The sequence below is a fragment of the Primulina eburnea genome, chromosome 13 (genome assembly GCF_022965805.1).
Source record: "Primulina eburnea isolate SZY01 chromosome 13, ASM2296580v1, whole genome shotgun sequence".
Classification (NCBI taxonomy): Eukaryota; Viridiplantae; Streptophyta; class Magnoliopsida; order Lamiales; family Gesneriaceae; genus Primulina; species Primulina eburnea.
This window is the reverse complement of record NC_133113.1, coordinates 4,163,606-4,183,548: the sequence shown is the minus strand read 5'-3', so window position 1 is coordinate 4,183,548 and position 19,943 is coordinate 4,163,606. Positions and strand designations below refer to the sequence as shown.

Genomic DNA, 19,943 nt, shown 5'->3' with positions numbered 1-19,943 from the left:
CTTTCTGAGCATACCTTTTTACCACCAACCTAGCACGATACCGCTCCACTTGGTTATTGCCATCACGCTTGATCTTATAGACCCATCTGTTTCCGATGGCTTTCCTTCCTCGTGGTATTGTAACAAGATCTCAAGTTTTATTCTTGTCTAATTCCTCCAACTCTTCTTGCATTGCTATCATCCACAAAGATACATCCGAACTTTGAGTAGCCTCATGGAAACTCGATGGCTCACCATTCTCTGATAATAGACAATATGCAATGTTGCTTTCAGTGACATAATCTGAAAGCCAACCTGGTGGTCTTCTGTCTCGAGTTGACTGCCTCACATTGGAAACTTCAGACTCAACATGTTCTTTAAATAGTAGTTTCTAAATTTGGTGTGCCTTTGTCTCCCTTTACTTTATCTTCCTCGAAGATAACATCCTGCTGATGACAAGCTTGTGAACAGTAGGATCCCACAAGCGAAACCCCTTTACTCCATCAGCATAACCCAAGAAGATACATTTTCTGGATTTCGAATCCAACTTTGATCTTTCTTGCTCATTGTACAGAATGTACACAGGACTTCCAAGTGTATGCAAATGAGAATAATCTGTCGGCTTCCCAGTCCACATCTCCATCGGAGTCTTCAGATCAATTGCCACTGAAGGAGAACGATTGATAATATAACAAGCGGTTTTGACTGCTTCCGTCCAAAATGACTTTTCTAGACCTGCAGTCCTCGACATAGCTCTTGTTCTGTCCAACAAGGTTATGTTCATCCGCTCAGCCACTCCATTCTGTTGAGGTGTGTAATCTGTCGTGAACAGTTTTTTGATTCCTTCATGTTGACAATATGCATCAAATTCGTCGCTGGTATATTCTCCTCAATTGTCAATCCTCAGACACTTGATTTTTTTTTTTGAATCAAGTTCAACCCGCGCTTTGAATTCTTTGAAGATCTGGAAAACATCTGATTTCTTCTTGATTGGATACACCCAACATCTCCTAGAGAAATCATCAATGAACGAGACAAAGTATCTCGCTCCTCCTAGGGATACAACCGGTGCTTGCCAAACATCCGAATGAATCAGCTCCAATATACTTTTGCTTCTGGAAATAGAAGTGCCAAACTTTAATCTGTGTTGTTTACTGGTAACACAGTGCTCACAAAAGGGGTAATGACACTTTTGTCAGTCCTGACAGCAGCTTTTGTTCTGAGATAATTTTCAACCCTTGTTCTGACATATGCCCGAGCTTTCTATGCCATAACACCGTTAATTCTTCTCCTGAACCAATTGATGCAACAGCTAGTTCTGCCTCTTTGTGTGTTTCTTCCAAAAGTACATACAGATTTGCAGCAACTTTTTTCGCCTTCATAACCACAAGCGCACCCTTCACAATTTTCATGATCTCGTTATCGATACGGGTTTTGCACCCGATGTCATCCAATTGCCCCAACGACAAAAGATTTTTCGTCAGTCCTTTCACATGTCGTACCTCCTGTATGGTGCAAACGGTGCCATCAAAAATTTTAATTTTGACAATACCAACCCCAGCGATTTCCAAAGCATGATCATTTCTCATGAATACAGATCCTCCTGAGACTGGTTCATAATGATCAAACCATTCTCTCTGAGACGTCATGTGCCACGTCGTTCCTGAATCCATAATCCATGTGTCACAAAATTTGTGTCTGCCTTATGCAACAGTTGCTGCTTCGCTGAATAATATTTCACCACTGCCTGAAGTACTGGCCACATTTCCTTGATAACTTTTATCGATACTCGTACACTCTTTCTTGAAGTGCCCTTTACCGCCACATTTAAAGTAGTAAATATTTTTCTTCTTACTTCTCGACTTTGATCTACCTCGTCTTTGGCTCCCACTAGAGTCACGGTCCATAAATCTTCCTCTTGTCATCGGTAAAGCCTCTACCTGCTTCGATGTTACCAACATGTCTTCCTTATTCTTGCGCTGGCTTTCTTCTCCGAGAACCGCAGTTAAGACATCGTCGAATCTTAGAAAGCCCATCAGAATATTGTTGGTTATGTTGATGATAAGTTGATCATATGAATCTGGTAGACTTTGAAGTAGAAGCTCCGCATGTTCATTTTCCCCTATTTTATGCCCCATGGAAGTAAGTTGGGCAAATAGAGTATTTAGTGTGTTGATATGGTCGGTCATCGATGAAGATTCCGCCATCCGAAGAGTATAAAGCCTTTTCTTTAGGAAAATAATGTTGTGTAGCGACTTGACTTCGTACATCTTTGTCAGAGTATCCCAGATAACTTTGGCTGTTTTTATCTCAGAGATACTTGACAAAACTTTGTCAGCTATAGCCAAGTGTAAATTGGCAATAACATTATCATTCATCTTATTCCACTTTCCATCATCTGTAATTTCCACCGGTCTATCTCCAATAGCCGCCAAGCAATTTTTCTTTTTTAAAACTGCATGTATCTTTATTTTCCACAGCATAAAATTGCTTCCATTGAACTTTGCTATCTCGTATCTTCTCGTCATTATGTCTACAACAATTTTAGTAGACTGGACAAAATAATCCCGTCTTAAATAAAAAATCTCAAAAAATCTTTTCTGATGTAAAGATCAGTCTAGGCTGCAACCACAGAGCATACTCAGAATTTTAAGAAATTTTAGACCAAGGCTCTGATACCACTTGTTGGTTCTACGTGCGGAATTTGAGATAATAAAAGCCGAAAATAAAGAATAAACTGGACACCAAGATTTACGTGGAAAACCCCTAAAAATTATTAGGGTAAAAAACCACGGGCAAGATGAAAAGAATTCCACTATAATATTTTGTGGTGTACAACTCACTCACTGTGTTTCCAAAGAGAACACACACTCTCTTAATACAAGAGAACAAACACCTCACAAATATTATAGAACTAAGCACTCAAATGCTTATAAGATGAGAGAAAACTCGAAGAAGGGCTGATTTCAGAATGAAGGGGGAAGCTCTATTTATAGAGCCTCCTGTCAGTGTGAAGACGCGTATAAAACGCGTCTTCTGAAATTTCCACGAAATTTCCTTATGCTGAAATATTTGCCAACCGTGTTTTCAAATCAGCCACATTTCTTTGACTAATTAATGCCCACTTGGCCGACAAGAACCATTAACATTGAGCAATAATGAGGAAGAAGACATCACCACCCCCTGGAGACTGGAGCAACATTGTAGTTGCCAAAAAACATTTCAAATTTGCATGATTTCTTTTGTTCTTCTGGTCGAACAACTTAAAAAAATATTTACATACCATAAACAAACAGTATTATACTAGGATTACCATTGGAGACTAAAATTACCCTTGGACTACTTGTTTCATGCCATACTACTTTCAAATGAGAAGTACCCGAGGTTTCAAAAAATTGATTATAGCTTGGACTTTGTGGCAAGATTTCTACAAATAACAGAAGAAAATTCAAACAAGTTAAATTTAGTTTCTTTTGATCTCCATTTCTACGCATAGCCAACTCGTGCGTACATATGCTACGCTGAAGCATCAAAAAGACTATTTAGTAAAATAAATTCACAAAAAGTCGGTGCCAAGGAAATTGGATAATTGAAATTTGAAATGATAGATTATTCCACTGAAATTTGTATGGGATGATCGATGTTAATACTAACATTATTTAACTAAAATAAAATTATTTTTCTACACCGTAACAATTCGACTAAAGTAGTTATATATATATATATATAAAACTAAAGCCAACATAAATCTACCTTTTCAAATAAAAGTCGAAATTATAAAAATCAATACAAATTTGTGTCTCAATGCAACATTTTTGTTGAAATTCAAACATCTCAAAAGACTTGCAAAAGCTAAAAACTAAATTAACTTATAAATACAGTCTTACTCTTTAAGTTAGACCAAAGTGGAGGCAGAAGATGGGCTGTTGGCACGGTCTTGAGTGGCATTTGCATCTGCAAAAAGCATTATAATTCATGTTAGATTAATCATTGACAAATATTATATGACTTTAAACTTAACTGAATAGAAACTCTTTTCAATTTCTTCAATTTCCTTATATAATTCAAGGTAATCATCTGTTGGATCTTTCCAAAAACTGAACTCCTCTGCTTTTAGCCAATCATTGGTGCACACCAATGCCTTTACCATTTTAAGACTCAAACTGCTCCTAAAAGGATCCAAAATTCTTTTGTCCAAGCTAAAAGCAGACTCGCTGACAACGGTTGAGCATGGAATTGAAAAAATATCTTTGGCAATAAGTGAAAGGATGGGGTATCTAGTTTCAATTGCTCTCCACCACTCCAAAAGATTGAAAGATTGATTAGATCGTTTTTCAATATCATCAGCTAGGTACTTATCCACTTCATTGGATATATGTTGAAGTTGTTCTTCTGCGTTCGTGCTTCCACATCACCAAACAATTCATTACAAAGACCACCACCACCACCATTAATATCACCGTATGCACCATCACACTCTATTTGCACACTTCGATTTTCAACTTTCAATACATCATGTATTCCCTTGAACTCAATCCACAAAGCTACCAAGTTTTGTTTGACTTTATCAACGAACTCTTGGATCCTTGTAGGAGTGCTTCCTAGTTTTTTTTATGCTGACTTTGATCATTTGAAGTTTGTTCCTCGGTGCAATCATTGATTGATAAATCAATTGAAAGTAGGATTTTTAGATGCACTTAGCTCCAAAGTGGCATCATAAATTTTTTTAGAAAGTGTACAAAAGTCTTTGCATTCTCCCAATCATCAGTATTTGGAGGCCCAACTCTTTCTTTATCATTTCATCTTTTTCACAAAAAGAATTCATAAAAGGGAGCCATTCTTCGGTCATTCTTTCGAACATCATTTTATACTTTAATGCAACCTCAAGCATTTTATAAGTTGCATTCCACCTTGTTTTGACATCCATTGGAACTGTGGATGTACTAGAAAACTTGGCTAGCACGAAAAACTTCCTAAATTTATCCAACCTTGATGCTGAAAAATGAATAAAAACAACTGCATTTCTTATAACTTTAATTGAAGCATTAAGTTGTTTCAAGCCATTCTTAACAATCTAACATACATATAAATATATGACTTCTAATTGTGAATTTTCCAATATACCCTTATTCATTTAATGTTGCAAATTAAATCAATAATTTCTTTGATGGGTTCTTTTTTAATTTATTGTTTATCTTAAATATCTTTAAATATTAATGCATATTGAATTTATCAATTTACCCATAATTTTTCTTTGTTGTTACCTAAATTAGTGTATTTTTTCATGGTTTCTAATGAATATTTAATATTTATATTTTATCTTTTATTTTATAAATTGATTTAAGTAATAATTAAATAAATAGTTACTCAATAATTTAGTGATTTCATTTATGATTCATTATGTATTATGATAATATTTTAGATAATAATGTTTTTAAAATTAACGTTTCTATTATTATAAATTTTGTTATCAATTTTCAATTGTGTTCTAAACATAATACAAAGTATGATTATATTAGTATTATTCTATTACGAAATCATCATATATAATATATTGATTTTTTATCTTGTTTGTTCTTTTCAACCTATTAATTAATTTCTAATTGTATTAATGAAATTACATACATAAAAAAAACATTTTTTTCTCTTTTCTACATATTAATTAATTTATCATTATATACGATGAATTTATATATATAGAAACTATTTTTCACATTTCAAAATAACAAAATTGTTATTTAATATTACTCACTTATTAAATTAACTAAATTATGTTTACCAATTCATTGTGCATTATTACTTATGATTGCAACTTAATGAAGCATAGGTGATGACATAAAGTGGTCACCCTAACAATTAATATTTGTGTTTAAATTATTATTAGTAATTAAATGTTGCAAATTAAATCAATAATTTCTTTGATGGGTTCTTTTTTAATTTATTGTTTATCTTAAATATCTTTAAATATTAATGCATATTGAATTTATCAATTTACCCATAATTTTTCTTTGTTGTTACCTAAATTAGTGTATTTTTTCATGGTTGCTAATGAATATTTAATATTTATATTTTATCTTTTATTTTATAAATTGATTTAAGTAATAATTAAATAAATAGTTACTCAATAATTTAGTGATTTCATTTATGATTCATTATGTATTATGATAATATTTTAGATAATAATGTTTTTAAAATTAACGTTTCTATTATTATAAATTTTGTTATCAATTTTCAATTGTGTTCTAAACATAATACAAAGTATGATTATATTAGTATTATTCTATTACGAAATCATCATATATAATATATTGATTTTTTATCTTGTTTGTTCTTTTCAACCTATTAATTAATTTCTAATTGTATTAATGAAATTACATACATAAAAAAAACATTTTTTTCTCTTTTCTACATATTAATTAATTTATCATTATATACGATGAATTTATATATATAGAAACTATTTTTCACATTTCAAAATAACAAAATTGTTATTTAATATTACTCACTTATTAAATTAACTAAATTATGTTTACCAATTCATTGTGCATTATTACTTATGATTGCAACTTAATGAAGCATAGGTGATGACATAAAGTGGTCACCCTAACAATTAATATTTGTGTTTAAATTATTATTAGTAATTAAAACTATTTTGATGCTCGATGAAATTATTTGATTAATGAGAATAAATTTGATTTAGAAAAATGATTTCTAGAATGTAAAGTAACAACTATATCATATTTGTTAGGTGCAATAATTGTTTATGTAAGGTATAACAATCCAAATGTGACGTTTGAGTTGTTTTACGATTCTAAAAGATTTTAGTTAATGTTGCATTGTTACCTCGGTTATAAATTTTGGTAAAGCGTCAAATGAATGATCTTACAATTGATATATATAAGAGTCAAAGTCATGAGATTAATTCTCATATATTGCAATTAGTGTAATTATTAATATTGTTGGAGTGCAATAATTGTCCTTGTTTGATACATCGATCGAATCATGTTAACTACTATACCGTTTAAAATATTTGAGTTGATATGTATCTATTCTAAAAAAGGAAAAAGTTAAACAAAATTTGCAAGGAGTTAAAAGTTAGCAAAAACATAATTAATATTTAACTTAATAACAAGTATAGGGGTTTTATATTAACATCATTATGATAATTTAGCTAATTAAGATAATTTTATTTGACAACCACTATATGCACTCCATTTAAATACATTGTGATTCTGGCTTAGTAAAAGTTACTATTCTCTTAATTTTATTTTTTCATTGTGAATGATATTTGGATGAAAAATATCTTTGTTAATTTGATAGAGCTGTCATTATGTTATAATCATGCAAATTGAAAATTGTTATATAAACAAGTGGATATATTTGATTTATCGTCATGGTATATTTTTATTTATTGTGTTTTGATATATTTAGATTAATAAATACTCATAACAAGATGTTATTCAAACGAATTTAAAAATTATCTAAATCTCGTTATTATTCATTATTAATCACCCACGTGCATCACACATGATCATTCCTAGTTAAGTTAAGTATATGACAAGCACACCTCAAATGCAAGTATTTTCCTTCAAACAACAATGAGTTTTCACTTTTCATTCTTCTTTTCAAGTAATCAATTGCAATGTTATTAGAGGAAGCATTGTCGATTACGACTGAAAACACTTTTTCTATCCCCCACCCTCTCAAACAAACCTCAATCATCTTGTCAATTTCTTCCCTGACATGACTAGTGATTGTTGTGAAGTTAATTATTCTTTTATTGTTAGGATTAATCGAACAATCACGATATCGCATCAAACTCCACTGGATATATGAAACATGAAATCAAATACACACACAGCTCGACACAATGATATACGTGGTTCGGCGATGATAAAACGCCTACATCCACGGAAGACACAGCCAAACTTTTATTGATGGATTTCAACAAGCAGATTACAAGTGCACAATTCAATAGCCAAAAATTGAATCACAAAATGAATACACTCTCATATGCTCTCAATTTTCTTCCATATCCGCGCACTCTCTGTACATATATTATCTCTCCCGATTCCTTTCTCCAAGCCCTTTATATGCTTGTCAACCAGGGGATGTATTCTGTTGATCCCTCTCAAGTCTTCCAGCCGTCCAACCGAAACTCTACCCAAAGCCTTTATTAACTGACTTACCGTTATGGACTTAACTACAAGATCAGTCAACTCCTTTGGTTCCAACTTGAGAGTCATCTGCTTTTCAACAATCTCCACCTTGACTTCAATTTGGCTGCCTCCTCTCCACTGCCAGCTCAGTTGTATGCTGCTATTTTAACCAAGTTCATGCAATGCACAAACTTGCTCTGTGTCAATGACTTTGTCATCATATCTGCCGAGTTATCTTTCGTATCAATCTTCTCCACTTGCACATCTCCTTTGTATATGATATCTTTAACAAAATGCAGTCTTACATCTATATGTTTGGACCTTTCATGGTATACTTGATGTTTAGAGAGATGTATCGCACTTTGATTGTCACAATACACTACAACTTTGTCTTGTATTATCCCTAACTCAGACATCATTCCTCTTAGCCAGAGTGCTTCCTTGATTCCTTCAGAGAGTGCTATGTATTTTGACTCAGTGGTCGACAAAGCTACCGCTGATTGCGAAGTTGCTTTCCAACTAATTGATGTGCCACACATAGTGAAGACGAAACCTGACAGAGATTTGTGAGTGTCTATGTTTCCAGCAAAATCAGAATCGACATACCCAACTATGGGATTCTCATGACCATTCTGTTTTTCAAACATTAGTCCAAGATCTGCGGACCCCTTTAAATATTTAAACACCCATTTTAAAGCATGCCAGTTGTTTCACCCGGATTTGCCATAAATCTAGATACCAAACTCATGCTATATGCTAAATCAGGTCTGGTACAAACCATCCTATACATTATACTACCACTCACTCGCATAGGGGATGGACAACATGCTTCTTTTATCTTCATCATTTTTTGGAGATTGATCCTGAGACAGTTTAAGTGATTTTGACAAAGGTATGCCAACTGGTTTGGACTCATGCATGTTAAACCTTCGAAGCACTTTGCAGATGTATGAGTTCTGGCACAAGAATAACTTGTTTCTGCTCCTGTTTCTCACAATTTCCATGCCCAGTATTCTTTTGGCTTCTCCTAATTGTTTCATATCAAATTCTGAACTCAATATTTGCTTCACAGCTTCCATGTTATCCCTGCTTGTGCTGGCAACTATCATATCATCTACATACAGTAAGAGATAGGTTGTTATCTTATACACACAGTTGTCATAGCTACAACGCTTGAAGTTGTTGTTGGACATGAATTCATCAAATCTTTTATACCATTGTCTTGAGCTTTGTTTAAGTCCATAAAGAGACTTTGTAAGAAGACACTTTTTTACTCGTTTCTGGAGAGACATAGCCTTCGGGTTGATTCATGTAAATGGTTTCCTCCAGTTCTCCATGTAAGAAAGTGGTCTTTACATCAAGCTGCTCGAGTTCAAGATTTAATTGCGTTGTCAATGCCAGGATCATTCGAATGGATGAGTGCTTGACTACTGGTGAGAATATCTCGTTAAAATCTATACCATGCTGCTGTGAGAAACCTTTTGCTACTAACCGTGCTTTGTACCTAGTTCTCTCTTCACCGGGCATTCATTCTTTAATTTTGTATATCCATTTGCATCCAATCACCCTCTGATTCTTAGTTCTTTCCACTAATTTTCATGTTTTGTTTTTATACAGGGAAGTTATTTCTTCATCCATTGCTTTTATCCACTTTTGTTTATTCTTATCTGATATGGCTTCTTTGTAGGAGTTGGGCTCATCCTATTCTATATGTTCAGCTACTGATAGTGCATAGTAGACCATATCAGCTTGTCCAAACTTATCTGGTGGACGGATTTCTCTTCTCTGTCTGTCTCTGGCAAGTTTGTAGGATCCTAGATCATGATTGGCCTGGATGTTTTGTTCTTCATGATCTGAGTTTGGCTCAAGACTAACTTCTTTTCCAGAGGGTGAGGTGTCTATTGGCGGCTCCACCTCAACTTGTATATCATCTGAAGTTGGTTCATTGTTATCAGTGTTGGTAGTTGTCTTCGGATATCCCATTTTAGACTCAACAAAGGTTATATCTCTAGTACAAAAAATCTTGGGACCCGTGTTTTCCAAATTCCAGACTTTGTAGCCTTTAACTTCATCAGGGTAACCTATGAAGATCCATCTTCTCGCTCTGGGTTCCAGCTTGTCTTGCTTAATATGAGCATAGGCAAGACAACCGAATACTCTAAGATTAGAGTAATCAGCCGGCCTTTTGTTCCAGAGTTCCATAGGAGTTTTGAAGTTGACGGCACTAGATGGACAACGGTTTATCAAGTAGCACGCTGTAGTAATTGCTTCTCCCCAAAAAGACTTTGGAAGTCCAGCATTCAATATCATACATCTCACTCGTTCAAGAAGTGTGCGATTCATTCTTTCGGCCAAACCATTTTGTTGAGGAGTACCAATTACTGTTAGGTGTCTGGTAATCCCCTTTGAAACGCACAGGTCTTTGAATTGTTGTGACAAGAATTCCAGACCATTGTCTGTCCTCGGGTATTTTAGCTTTGTATCTTGTCTATTTTCTATCACGGTGAGCCATTCTTTAAACTTTGTCAATGTCTCATCTTTGGTCTTTAGCACAAACACCCAGACCCTACGTGAAAAATCATCAACTATGGACAAGAAATACCTTCCTCCAGCATGTGTTGGATTTCTCGAGGGACCCATAAATCAGAGTGAACATATTCAAATGGTCTTGATGTGTTGTGATTTCCCTTTGTGAACTTTACCCTCTTAGCCTTTCCAAGAATGCAATATTCACAAAGGTCTAGTCCAAGAATTTGGTCCCCACATTACAGATCTTGCTTGGATAAGTGCATTAATCCATGTTGGCTAACATGTCCTAGCCTCAAATGCCAGAGCTTGGTTGCATCAGTGGTAGTATGTGCGATGGCAGACGCGCCTATTATTGTGTTACCTTGTTGTATGTATAAGGTATTTCTTCTGTGTCCCTTCATGACAACCATTGAGCCCTTTTGAATTGTGAGGATGCCATTTTCAGACTTGAACTTATAACCCTTTGAGTCAAGAGTTCCCGATGAGATTAAGTTCCTTTTCAGATCAGGAACAAATCTTACATCTGTTAAGAACCTCTCCATTCCATCGTGCATTTTGAGTCGGATTGTTCCAATGCCCTTCACTTTACAAGGTAAGTCATTTCCCAGCAGTACTAGTCCTTCTTCTACATCTTTAAAAGTTTCAAACCAAGATCTAATGGGACACATATAGAAAGAACACTCGGAATCAAGAATCCAATCATTTGAAACACTATGGTCTGAGATTGCTAATACTTCTGCAGAATCATAGCCATCCGATGCCACAGCTGCCTCAGGGCTTTCTTTTGGTTTGGCTTGCCAATTTTTCCTCCTTTGAGGACAATATCTTTTATAATGGCCCTGCTTGTGGCACAGGAAGCATTTAAAATTGCTTCTGCTTTTGGATCTTGAGTTATTTCTTTCGTTTCTTGGAGTTCTTTTCTCATTTCTCCCACGTACTGCAAGACTTTCACCTAGTATGTGCCATGTAGATTGGATCTTCTTTTGCAATTCTTTGGCTTGTACTGCTGATTGTACTTCCTCAAGAGAAATAGTATGTTCTCTTCCATACAACATTGCATCTTGTAGGTTTTCATATGAATTTGGGAGAGAATTTAACAGTATGAGAGCTTTATCTTCATCCTCGAGTTTAACGTCTATGTTCTCAAGATCATCAAGAATTTTGATAAATTCATCTATTTGAGCGGTGATTTTCTTTTCATCCGTGATCCTGAAGGAATATAATCTTTGTTTGATATATAATCTATTTGCAAGGGACTTTGTCATGTACAGTTTTTCCAGCTTGTTCCACATAGCGGCTGCAGACTTTTCCTTCGAAACTTCCCTAAGGGGTTTGTCACCGAGGCACAGAATAATGGCACTTTGTGCTCTGGCAAGATTTTGTATCTTCTCTTTCGAATCATCAAGAAAAGCATCTTCTCCCATGAATGCGTCTGCAAGCCCTTGTTGAATCAATATAGCTTTCATTTTGATCCTCCAAAGCCCGAAATCATTATTGCATGAGAACTTCTCGATGTCATATTTCATCGAACCCATCTTTGAGATTATCGTGATCTTGGCTTCACTTCGCTTCCCACAGACGGCGCCAATTGTTAGGATCAATCGAACAATCACGATATCGCATCAAACTCCACTGGATATATGAAACATGAAATCAAATACACACAACTCGACACAATGATATATGTGGTTCGGCGATGATAAAACGCCTACATCCACGGAAGAAACAGCCAAACTTTTATTGATGGATTTCAACAAGCAGATTACAAGTGCACAATCCAATAGCCAAAAATTGAATCACAAAATGAATACACTCTCATATGCTCTCAATTTTCTTCCCTATCCGCGCACTCTCTGTACATCTATTTTCTCTCTCGATCCCTTTCTCCAAGCCCTTTATATGCTTGTCAACCAGGGGATGTATTTTGTTGATCCCTCTCAAGTCTTCCAGCCGTCCAACCGAAATTCTACCCAAAGCCTTTGTTAACTGACTTACCGTTATGGACTTAACTACAAGATCAGTCAACTCCTTTGGTTCCAACTTGAGAGTCATCTGCTTTTCAACATTTATGTAGCTTCCAATCACAATCCAAAAAATGAGCTGTCACTACCATGTAATTTATGTTTTGAATGGATGTCAAAGTATCGGTTGTGACACTTACCCTTTGGCCTCTAATCGCGCTTTGTATCTTAGTTTTCTCAAATAAGAATAGATCATAAACCATACTTGCAACTTTCTTTCGATCAGGAATTCTAAATCTTGGTTGTAATTCATGCAATAATTCTACAAACCCATTCCCTTCGACAGCCCTAAAAGACACTTCATCAACAATCACATACCTTGCCAATTTTAGCTCACATATTTTCTAATTATAATCATGAGGAACCAAGGCATTTCCTTGCCCCATAGTCTCATTTATTAATATAGTTTGGCGTTTATCATTTGTACTCACTTCGTAGAGAGGTCTCGACGTACACTTCTTTACTAAGTGGTTTTTTAACCCACTAGTACTCTCATAAACTGTCCGGATCTCAACTTTGCAATGTTTGCATATCCCTATTTTTTGTATGCTCTCATTAGCCAACTTTCTTGTACTCTTTTCACAATGCTCCCAAAATATACTCCTAGAATGCTTAGGAGCTATTGGAGGCTTTTCTTTCAAAGATTTTCTTAATCATTTTCAAGCTGTAGACTCTTGTGTTTCAGATTCAGTTGCGCTTGATGTTTGGGACGGACTTGGAAGAGGCGAATTAAACTCCATCCTGAAAAGAAAAAAAAAATTTAACACTTTTTCGAGATCATATTTAAAACTTTGAATAATAAGCTTGTTAGTTAAATAATCAAATCGTATATATATATATATATAGTAAGATATATGGATGATGGATAATGAGCTTGTTAGTTAAATTACCCATTGCTCAAAAGATGTTGGCTTGCTCGGTACTGGAATTTATGGATAATGGAAAAATTAGTTTTGGAGATACAAAAAGAACAAAATAGGTGAGGCAGCATGATTGTATAATCGGCATAGAGTTTTCTCATCGAAATATAAAATCTCCAAAGTCTACAAAATCCAATCTCCTATCAAGTAAATCAAGAAAGAGTCAAAATAAAAAGGGATTTACCTCACACAATCATCGATTTCTCGTTTCTTTGTGTAGATTTTCCGTTGTCAAGTAAGGCTTAGGGTTTTTTTTTCTTCAGAATGAGGCTTAGAGTTTTCTTGTCGCGACTCGCGATGATGAAGATGAAATAAGAGTGGGTGGGTTTTCTTGTGCCGGTAGTGATAGTTCTTTCATTAACTGACCATAGGTTTCACCCCCTATCAAATTTAAAAGCAAGTCCAACATATAATAAAATTACAATTGAAAGTTTGGCCCAAATAATTTTATTATAAGAATTTTTCGTTATTTCGGTGTATACGGAATTGTACGATATACCGGAATTTCGATATTTTTTCTCAACCTAGTCGAGCCAGCCAGTAAAAAAATCCTAATCTTCATCGGAAATTGTTGAGAGTACATATGATTCGAATTATGGTCCAGCAAATATTGCTTTTCTTGAGAAAAATTAACATAATGAAGAATTTTGTGCAATCAATTTCCCTTATTACCATCACTCAGGCCAAATGAAAATTACCCAGATTAGAATTAAATTTTTGAAATCTAAATATGTCAAATGTTTTTGTTCAACCCAACTTAACTAAATATTTAGTAAAATATAATCTGGTTTGTTCGGTTCCAAAGAAAAACCAGTGTGACTTATAGTCCTTACAATTGCAATTAATAATTGACTCAATTTCTTCACCTGTTTTAAACTTGTAATATTTTTCTGTCTTTCCTCAAGAAAAAGAAAGATGAAAACAGAGAGGTGAAGAAAACAAATACAAAAGCGAATAATCATGAGAGGGCCATTTCCTTAAATCCTCACGTTCAAGGGATGTTTCAAGCTTCCAACATGCAGCATGTGCTGGCCTAAGGCAACTTTCCATTTGCCTGTTTCATCCACAACACTCAGATGCTTGCAAACGTCGATATTGAACCGAACCACCCCGTCTTCTTGTGGCATAAGATGCAATTTTTCGAACCCGATCAACTGTTTCTGAGGTGCATTGTGCAGTTCTGGGGGGCTAGAAAACAAGAGAACCGTGTGGCTTCCACTGAATTTTCCTGTGTTCTTCACTCCTAAATGAATGTCGAAGGCTAGATTGTTGCAGTTATGGTCCACAGCATCAATGGATTTGCACGTCGATGTGCGACAAACGTGTGCTTCTTCTAATGGCATGGTCACGAACTCTGGGGCTTCAACTAAGTGGTGACTGAATGCTGAGTAGCTTAGTCCATATCCGAATGGATAGACAGTTTTGCCCTTGTAGAATCGATATGTTCGACCAGGGAATCCTGTGGCAGGGTTCGGTCTAAAGTTCATATTAGTCATGTTCACCTTGTCGACATATGATTGTGGATACCAAGTCATGGGTAGTCTTCCACCTGCAACATCATAAATGAACCATGGTACAGTTTTTCAGCAAATTCATTGTAAACTTCTGTTCTGAAAAATATAATACTTTGATACGAGGCCTCTTCTAGACTTCTCTATTATATTGTTCAATACTATCGAACCTGGAAGAAATGATACCTGGATTGCATAGCCCGAAAATTACATCTGCTATTGCGGCTCCACCTGCTTCGCCTGGGTAACCAACCCAAAGAATGCTACTAACTTTGGGATTATCTTTTGCAAACTGTATATCCAAGCTACCTCCACTCATAATTACAAGAATCACAGGTCCTTTAGATACTTTTGCAACTTCTGTAATCAAAAGCTCCTGCTGCCCTGGTAGAGTAACATTCATTCTGTCCAATGCTTCTCTCTCGATATTTTGATCCAAACCCATGATTAAAACTACAGCGTTTGCCTCTGATGCTATTTTCTTGGCATCCTCTACTTTGGGAGTGGCACACCACACGTCTGCGCAGCCAGGCTGATACAGTACTGTGGAAACCGAGGCTTTTATGGCCTCCAATGGACTCGTGTATTTGCATGGTGTGCCTGAAAATTGCAAGTAAACTAGATGAAACACGCTGCATTTTTAATATATCAAAATGTCCTAGAAATGGTACTGAAAATTTGACAGTACCAAAATAGCTGCCTAGCATGGCTTCGGTTGCAGCAGCATTGGGGCCAATTACGACCAAGTTCTTGACAGTGGAGGATAAAGGCAGTGAGCCTTTGGTGTTCTTGAGCAAAACAAACCCTTGTCGTGCAACTTCCCGTGCAAATTCTCGTGTTGCTGTGGTGCAGATATCTTTTGCTCCAAGATTTCCGTAAAGATGGTTCTTAGGATTGCCATCAAAGAATCCCAATCTCATCATTGTTGCGAAATTGTTTGAGACAGCTCTACTAATCACCGTTTCATTTACCAGTCCACGGTCTACTGCACCTTGAGTAAAATTTGTCAAGGAACTTCCACAGTTGAGATCCAATCCTGCATCAAGAAAGTGGTTGTCATATCCCCTTCGTTACATAGCTAAGGTGTTCACCAGATAAAACACAGGGTTGGGTTGAGTACAGGCAGCCAGCAAGGAAAAATGCAACAGGCAGATCCAATTGGTACAGTGGCAGCTATATAGATTAAAATATAGACAATCGAGCCGGCAGCCATGGATGTGGACGAGTGAGGACACAGTTAGTTGCCTTCTCAACACTTCTTCCCTGAAGCCAACAAATGGGACTTTCATAGATCTTGCTCATACAAACAATCATACCTGCATTCAAAGCCAAAGCAGCAGTCTCCTCTGGTGTTTCCCGAAACCTTTGTGCGTTGAACATCTCATGTATAGAATCACAATCTGTGACAATGTACCTGCAGCAACCAAAAACATCAGCAACATATTCAAGGTTTAAATTTTGCGATTTCAAGACAGTTTCCAACAGACACATACGCACCCGTTAAGCTTCCATTGGCCTCGAATCACACCATACAACAAATCCCGATCACCGCATGTTGGCCTGCCGTTGATTTGGTTGTAAGAACACATCACACTAGCAACATTTCCATCTAGAACACAGCTCTTGAACGGGGGATTGTACGTATCATCAAGATCTTGCTGTGACACCTGATTTATTAATCAGGAAAAGTATCATCTTACATCTCAAAAACCGAAAACCCAGAAAACATCAAATCAAAGTAACAAAAAATTTAGTCCATCCTACCATAGCATTGAAATTGTATCTCCGAAATCCTTTCCAATCATCGAGATCATAAGCAGTGTAATGCTTACAGCAAGCTGCGATTTTGAGCTTCTCTTTATTGCCATCATCTCGTTGTTGCAAGCCTCTCACATACGCCGCTCCGTATCTGCTGGACAGAAGAGGGTCCTCTCCGGGAGTTTCTTGGCCTCTCCCCCACCTAGGGTCACGATATATGTTGATATTTGGGGACCAAAATGTCAACCCGGCCAATCCCTCGTTGTACATTGCTCTGGCCTCGGTCGAAACCGCCTACAAATATCAAATATTTTCAAGACGTAGCAGGAACTTTCCATCAATCCCACATCATTTCTGGTATCAATTTATTTTAATATGTTTTACTCGATGTTTTTACAGGCCATCTTCACCAAGTTTACATAAAAGACCATACAAATAACACCTTCTAGTGTATTATATAAATGAAGAGTCACAAATTACACCATCTTCTGTAAACCAGTCTCGAACGGATCAAATTCATTTTCAAGGTCAAGCTTATCTTTTCACTGGTCAAAGATTAAAGCAAGAAGGTAAGGTAAAGTGATATGAAATTAAAATTTCAATAATGTGGAATCTACCTACTTTGCAAAAGTAACTAAAAATAATTGGTGCTTTAAACTCTAATACTTTATTGTCAGGATCTGAGTACTACATAACAACATCAGTAACATATCATCATACTTAGGCTGAGTAGTGTACTACAAAATTTGAAAACATCCAAAATTCAAGTGTAAATACAAATATTAGAACTCGGATTTCTTGAATTCAGGGATAAGAGTAAAAGCGAAAGATATATCTAAATCATTTAGGGCTACAGGAAACAATGCAAATGAAAACTTGGCAAATGACGGATCACAGATGCATAAACTTAGTCCAACCACCCAACCAGAACAAACTAAACCCGTCAGTTTCATAATTGTACAAAATCTTGCAGTGAATAAGAAGCCATTGATGCAGAAGAGAAATTCGTCTGCGCCTTCTCCTAAAACAATCTTCCTGGAACCAAGAATCCACAGAGAAAGAACTCAAATATCCAAAAGTTCTTTGAAATCGAACTCAAAACAAACTAATACACTGGACGGACGTTCCTATTCAGCAGAACACCAAAAATACAACCAAGATAGCCAAAAAAACATGAAGATACTTAGAGAAAGATGGAATCTGAAACAATGAATGATACACATTACCTTTCCAATGGCTTCATAGAGGGATACATTAAAAGTTGCTGCAGTGAGAATGACCTGAGGGAAGCTAGTGGCCCCCGGAACCGGGCCCATAAACTTGCTTCCCGGCCCGATGAACGAAATCCCATGTAAAATCTCAGACCACCACTCGTAATTCGGGATCCCAAGCCTACTCACTCCTTTTGCAGTATTCACTATCCACCCTATCTTCTCCTGCAGCGTGAGCCTTTTCACCAAATCATCAACTCGGGTTTTCACATCCAACGACGTATCACAGAACCTGAATTTCTCCAGCCCTGGATTTCCAGCAATGTCGCAGGCGAATGCGGGCTTTCTCTGAGCAAAAACGGGCCTGAAATTCGACAGGATGACGCATAGTATGAAGAAACAGAGGAAAGCGGCAAGCTTTGCAGTGGCCATTGATTTGCTGTGACAGAATTCCTTGAGAAGTGAGATTTATAGAGATTAAATGCAAGATAATGTGCACAGTAAACACGTTGTACTCTTGCAACCCGTGATGGATAACTGCAGGGTAATTTCAGGCCCCATTTGCTGGCACGTTGTTTTACATAGAATCTCAAGTCCCGCCAATGAAATTCCAAGATTTTGTAGAAAAAGAGCTGTTAAAACTTGGAAGATTTCAGTAAAAATAATTCTGAAGTGTGTGTTTTTTTTTATTGCAATGGTGAAAATGGAACGGTGATCCATACAGTTGCGGTGTGTGCGTGTTTTACTTGTAATGGCCATTATCCACCTTAAAGTGTGGTTGGTTCTCTCCGGGAACATGCTGCTCCATTTTTTAAATTAAAATTACTAACATTTTTACACAATAATATAAAATATGATTTTATATACTACTTTTTTTTCTTAAAAAAAAAACAGTGTTATAAGGCATTGTACGATGCAAAATATATCCTTGCATAGTGTCGTCCATATGTCATTTATCTCTTTTTAAAATACAAAAAAATATGTTATTGTAACTTTTTGTCAGATTTTTTATTATTATTAACTTTTTTTTTAATTTCTATAACAACACTATGCAAGGATATATTTTGGTAAAAAAAATGTTATACTCTAAAAAGCAGAAACTTGTGTGAGACGATTTCACGGTTCGTATTTTGTGAGACAGATATTTTATTTGGGTTATCCATGAAAAAGTATTACTTTTATGCTAAAAGTATTATTTTTATTGTGAATATCGATAGTGTTGACATGTCTCACAGATAAAGATTTGTGAGACCATTTTACAAGAGACCTACTCAGTCTGAAAATCGAAAATAGTTATTTTGTGGCTCACACATGTTTACAATATCGTTTTCTATTGACGAATATTTTCTGGACTTAAAAGTAGGATACTTTATTTCTGTTTCAACAGTTTGGGTAGTTTGTAGTTATTTTAATTAAGGGTGATTTTTTTGGTAAGATTTATCATAATTAGTTAGATCATTATAATAATTAATTTAGATTAGAGACTTTATTGTGCATAGGGTTTGTGATTGTTTGTTATATTTTAAATTATTTGGATCATAATAATGCAATTATATTAAATATATAATTTATAAGATATAATGTGTGAATATATGAAAATTTAAAGAAAGTGGATATTAATTGTGTGAATAATTGAATCTATTTTTAGAAATATTTTTATAAAAATCAATCCACGTCACAATAACACACCAAATTCAAAATAATAATAATATAGTAGTCTTGATATTTATTGATGTAAGATAATATACTTTGTCTAAGTAGGGAAATATATATATATTTTTTTTAAAAAAATGCCTTATAAATATAGGTAAAAAACTCGTGTGATACGGTCCTACAAGTCGTATTTTCTGATACG

General features: G+C 35.5%; 1 protein-coding gene across 1 annotated transcript; it reads right to left on the bottom strand.

Annotated features, from left to right (window-relative positions):
* Positions 1 to 14,365: 14,365 nt before the first annotated feature.
* Positions 14,366 to 18,662, bottom strand: LOC140808656 (beta-xylosidase/alpha-L-arabinofuranosidase 2-like). The gene is made up of 7 exons (XM_073165805.1): positions 18,104 to 18,662; positions 16,884 to 17,171; positions 16,617 to 16,786; positions 16,436 to 16,533; positions 15,808 to 16,155; positions 15,306 to 15,719; positions 14,366 to 15,157 (listed from the first exon to the last, which is right to left on the bottom strand). The coding sequence occupies exons 1-7, from the start codon at positions 18,518 to 18,520 to the stop codon at positions 14,586 to 14,588; spliced, it is 2,307 nt and encodes a 768-aa protein (XP_073021906.1). The 5' UTR covers positions 18,521 to 18,662; the 3' UTR covers positions 14,366 to 14,585.
* Positions 18,663 to 19,943: the final 1,281 nt, after the last annotated feature.

Bases quoted from the DNA above. Each gene is read 5' to 3' on its own strand.
- LOC140808656 (XM_073165805.1), bottom strand. From the start codon at position 18,520: ATGGCCACTGCAAAGCTTGCCGCTTTCCTCTGTTTCTTCATACTATGC. The intron at 16,534-16,616 runs GTGCGTATGTGT...TGGTTGCTGCAG, and splicing joins GGCCAATGGAAGCTTAACGG to GTACATTGTCACAGATTGTG. The intron at 15,158-15,305 runs GTATCATTTCTT...ATGATGTTGCAG, and splicing joins TTTCGGGCTATGCAATCCAG to GTGGAAGACTACCCATGACT.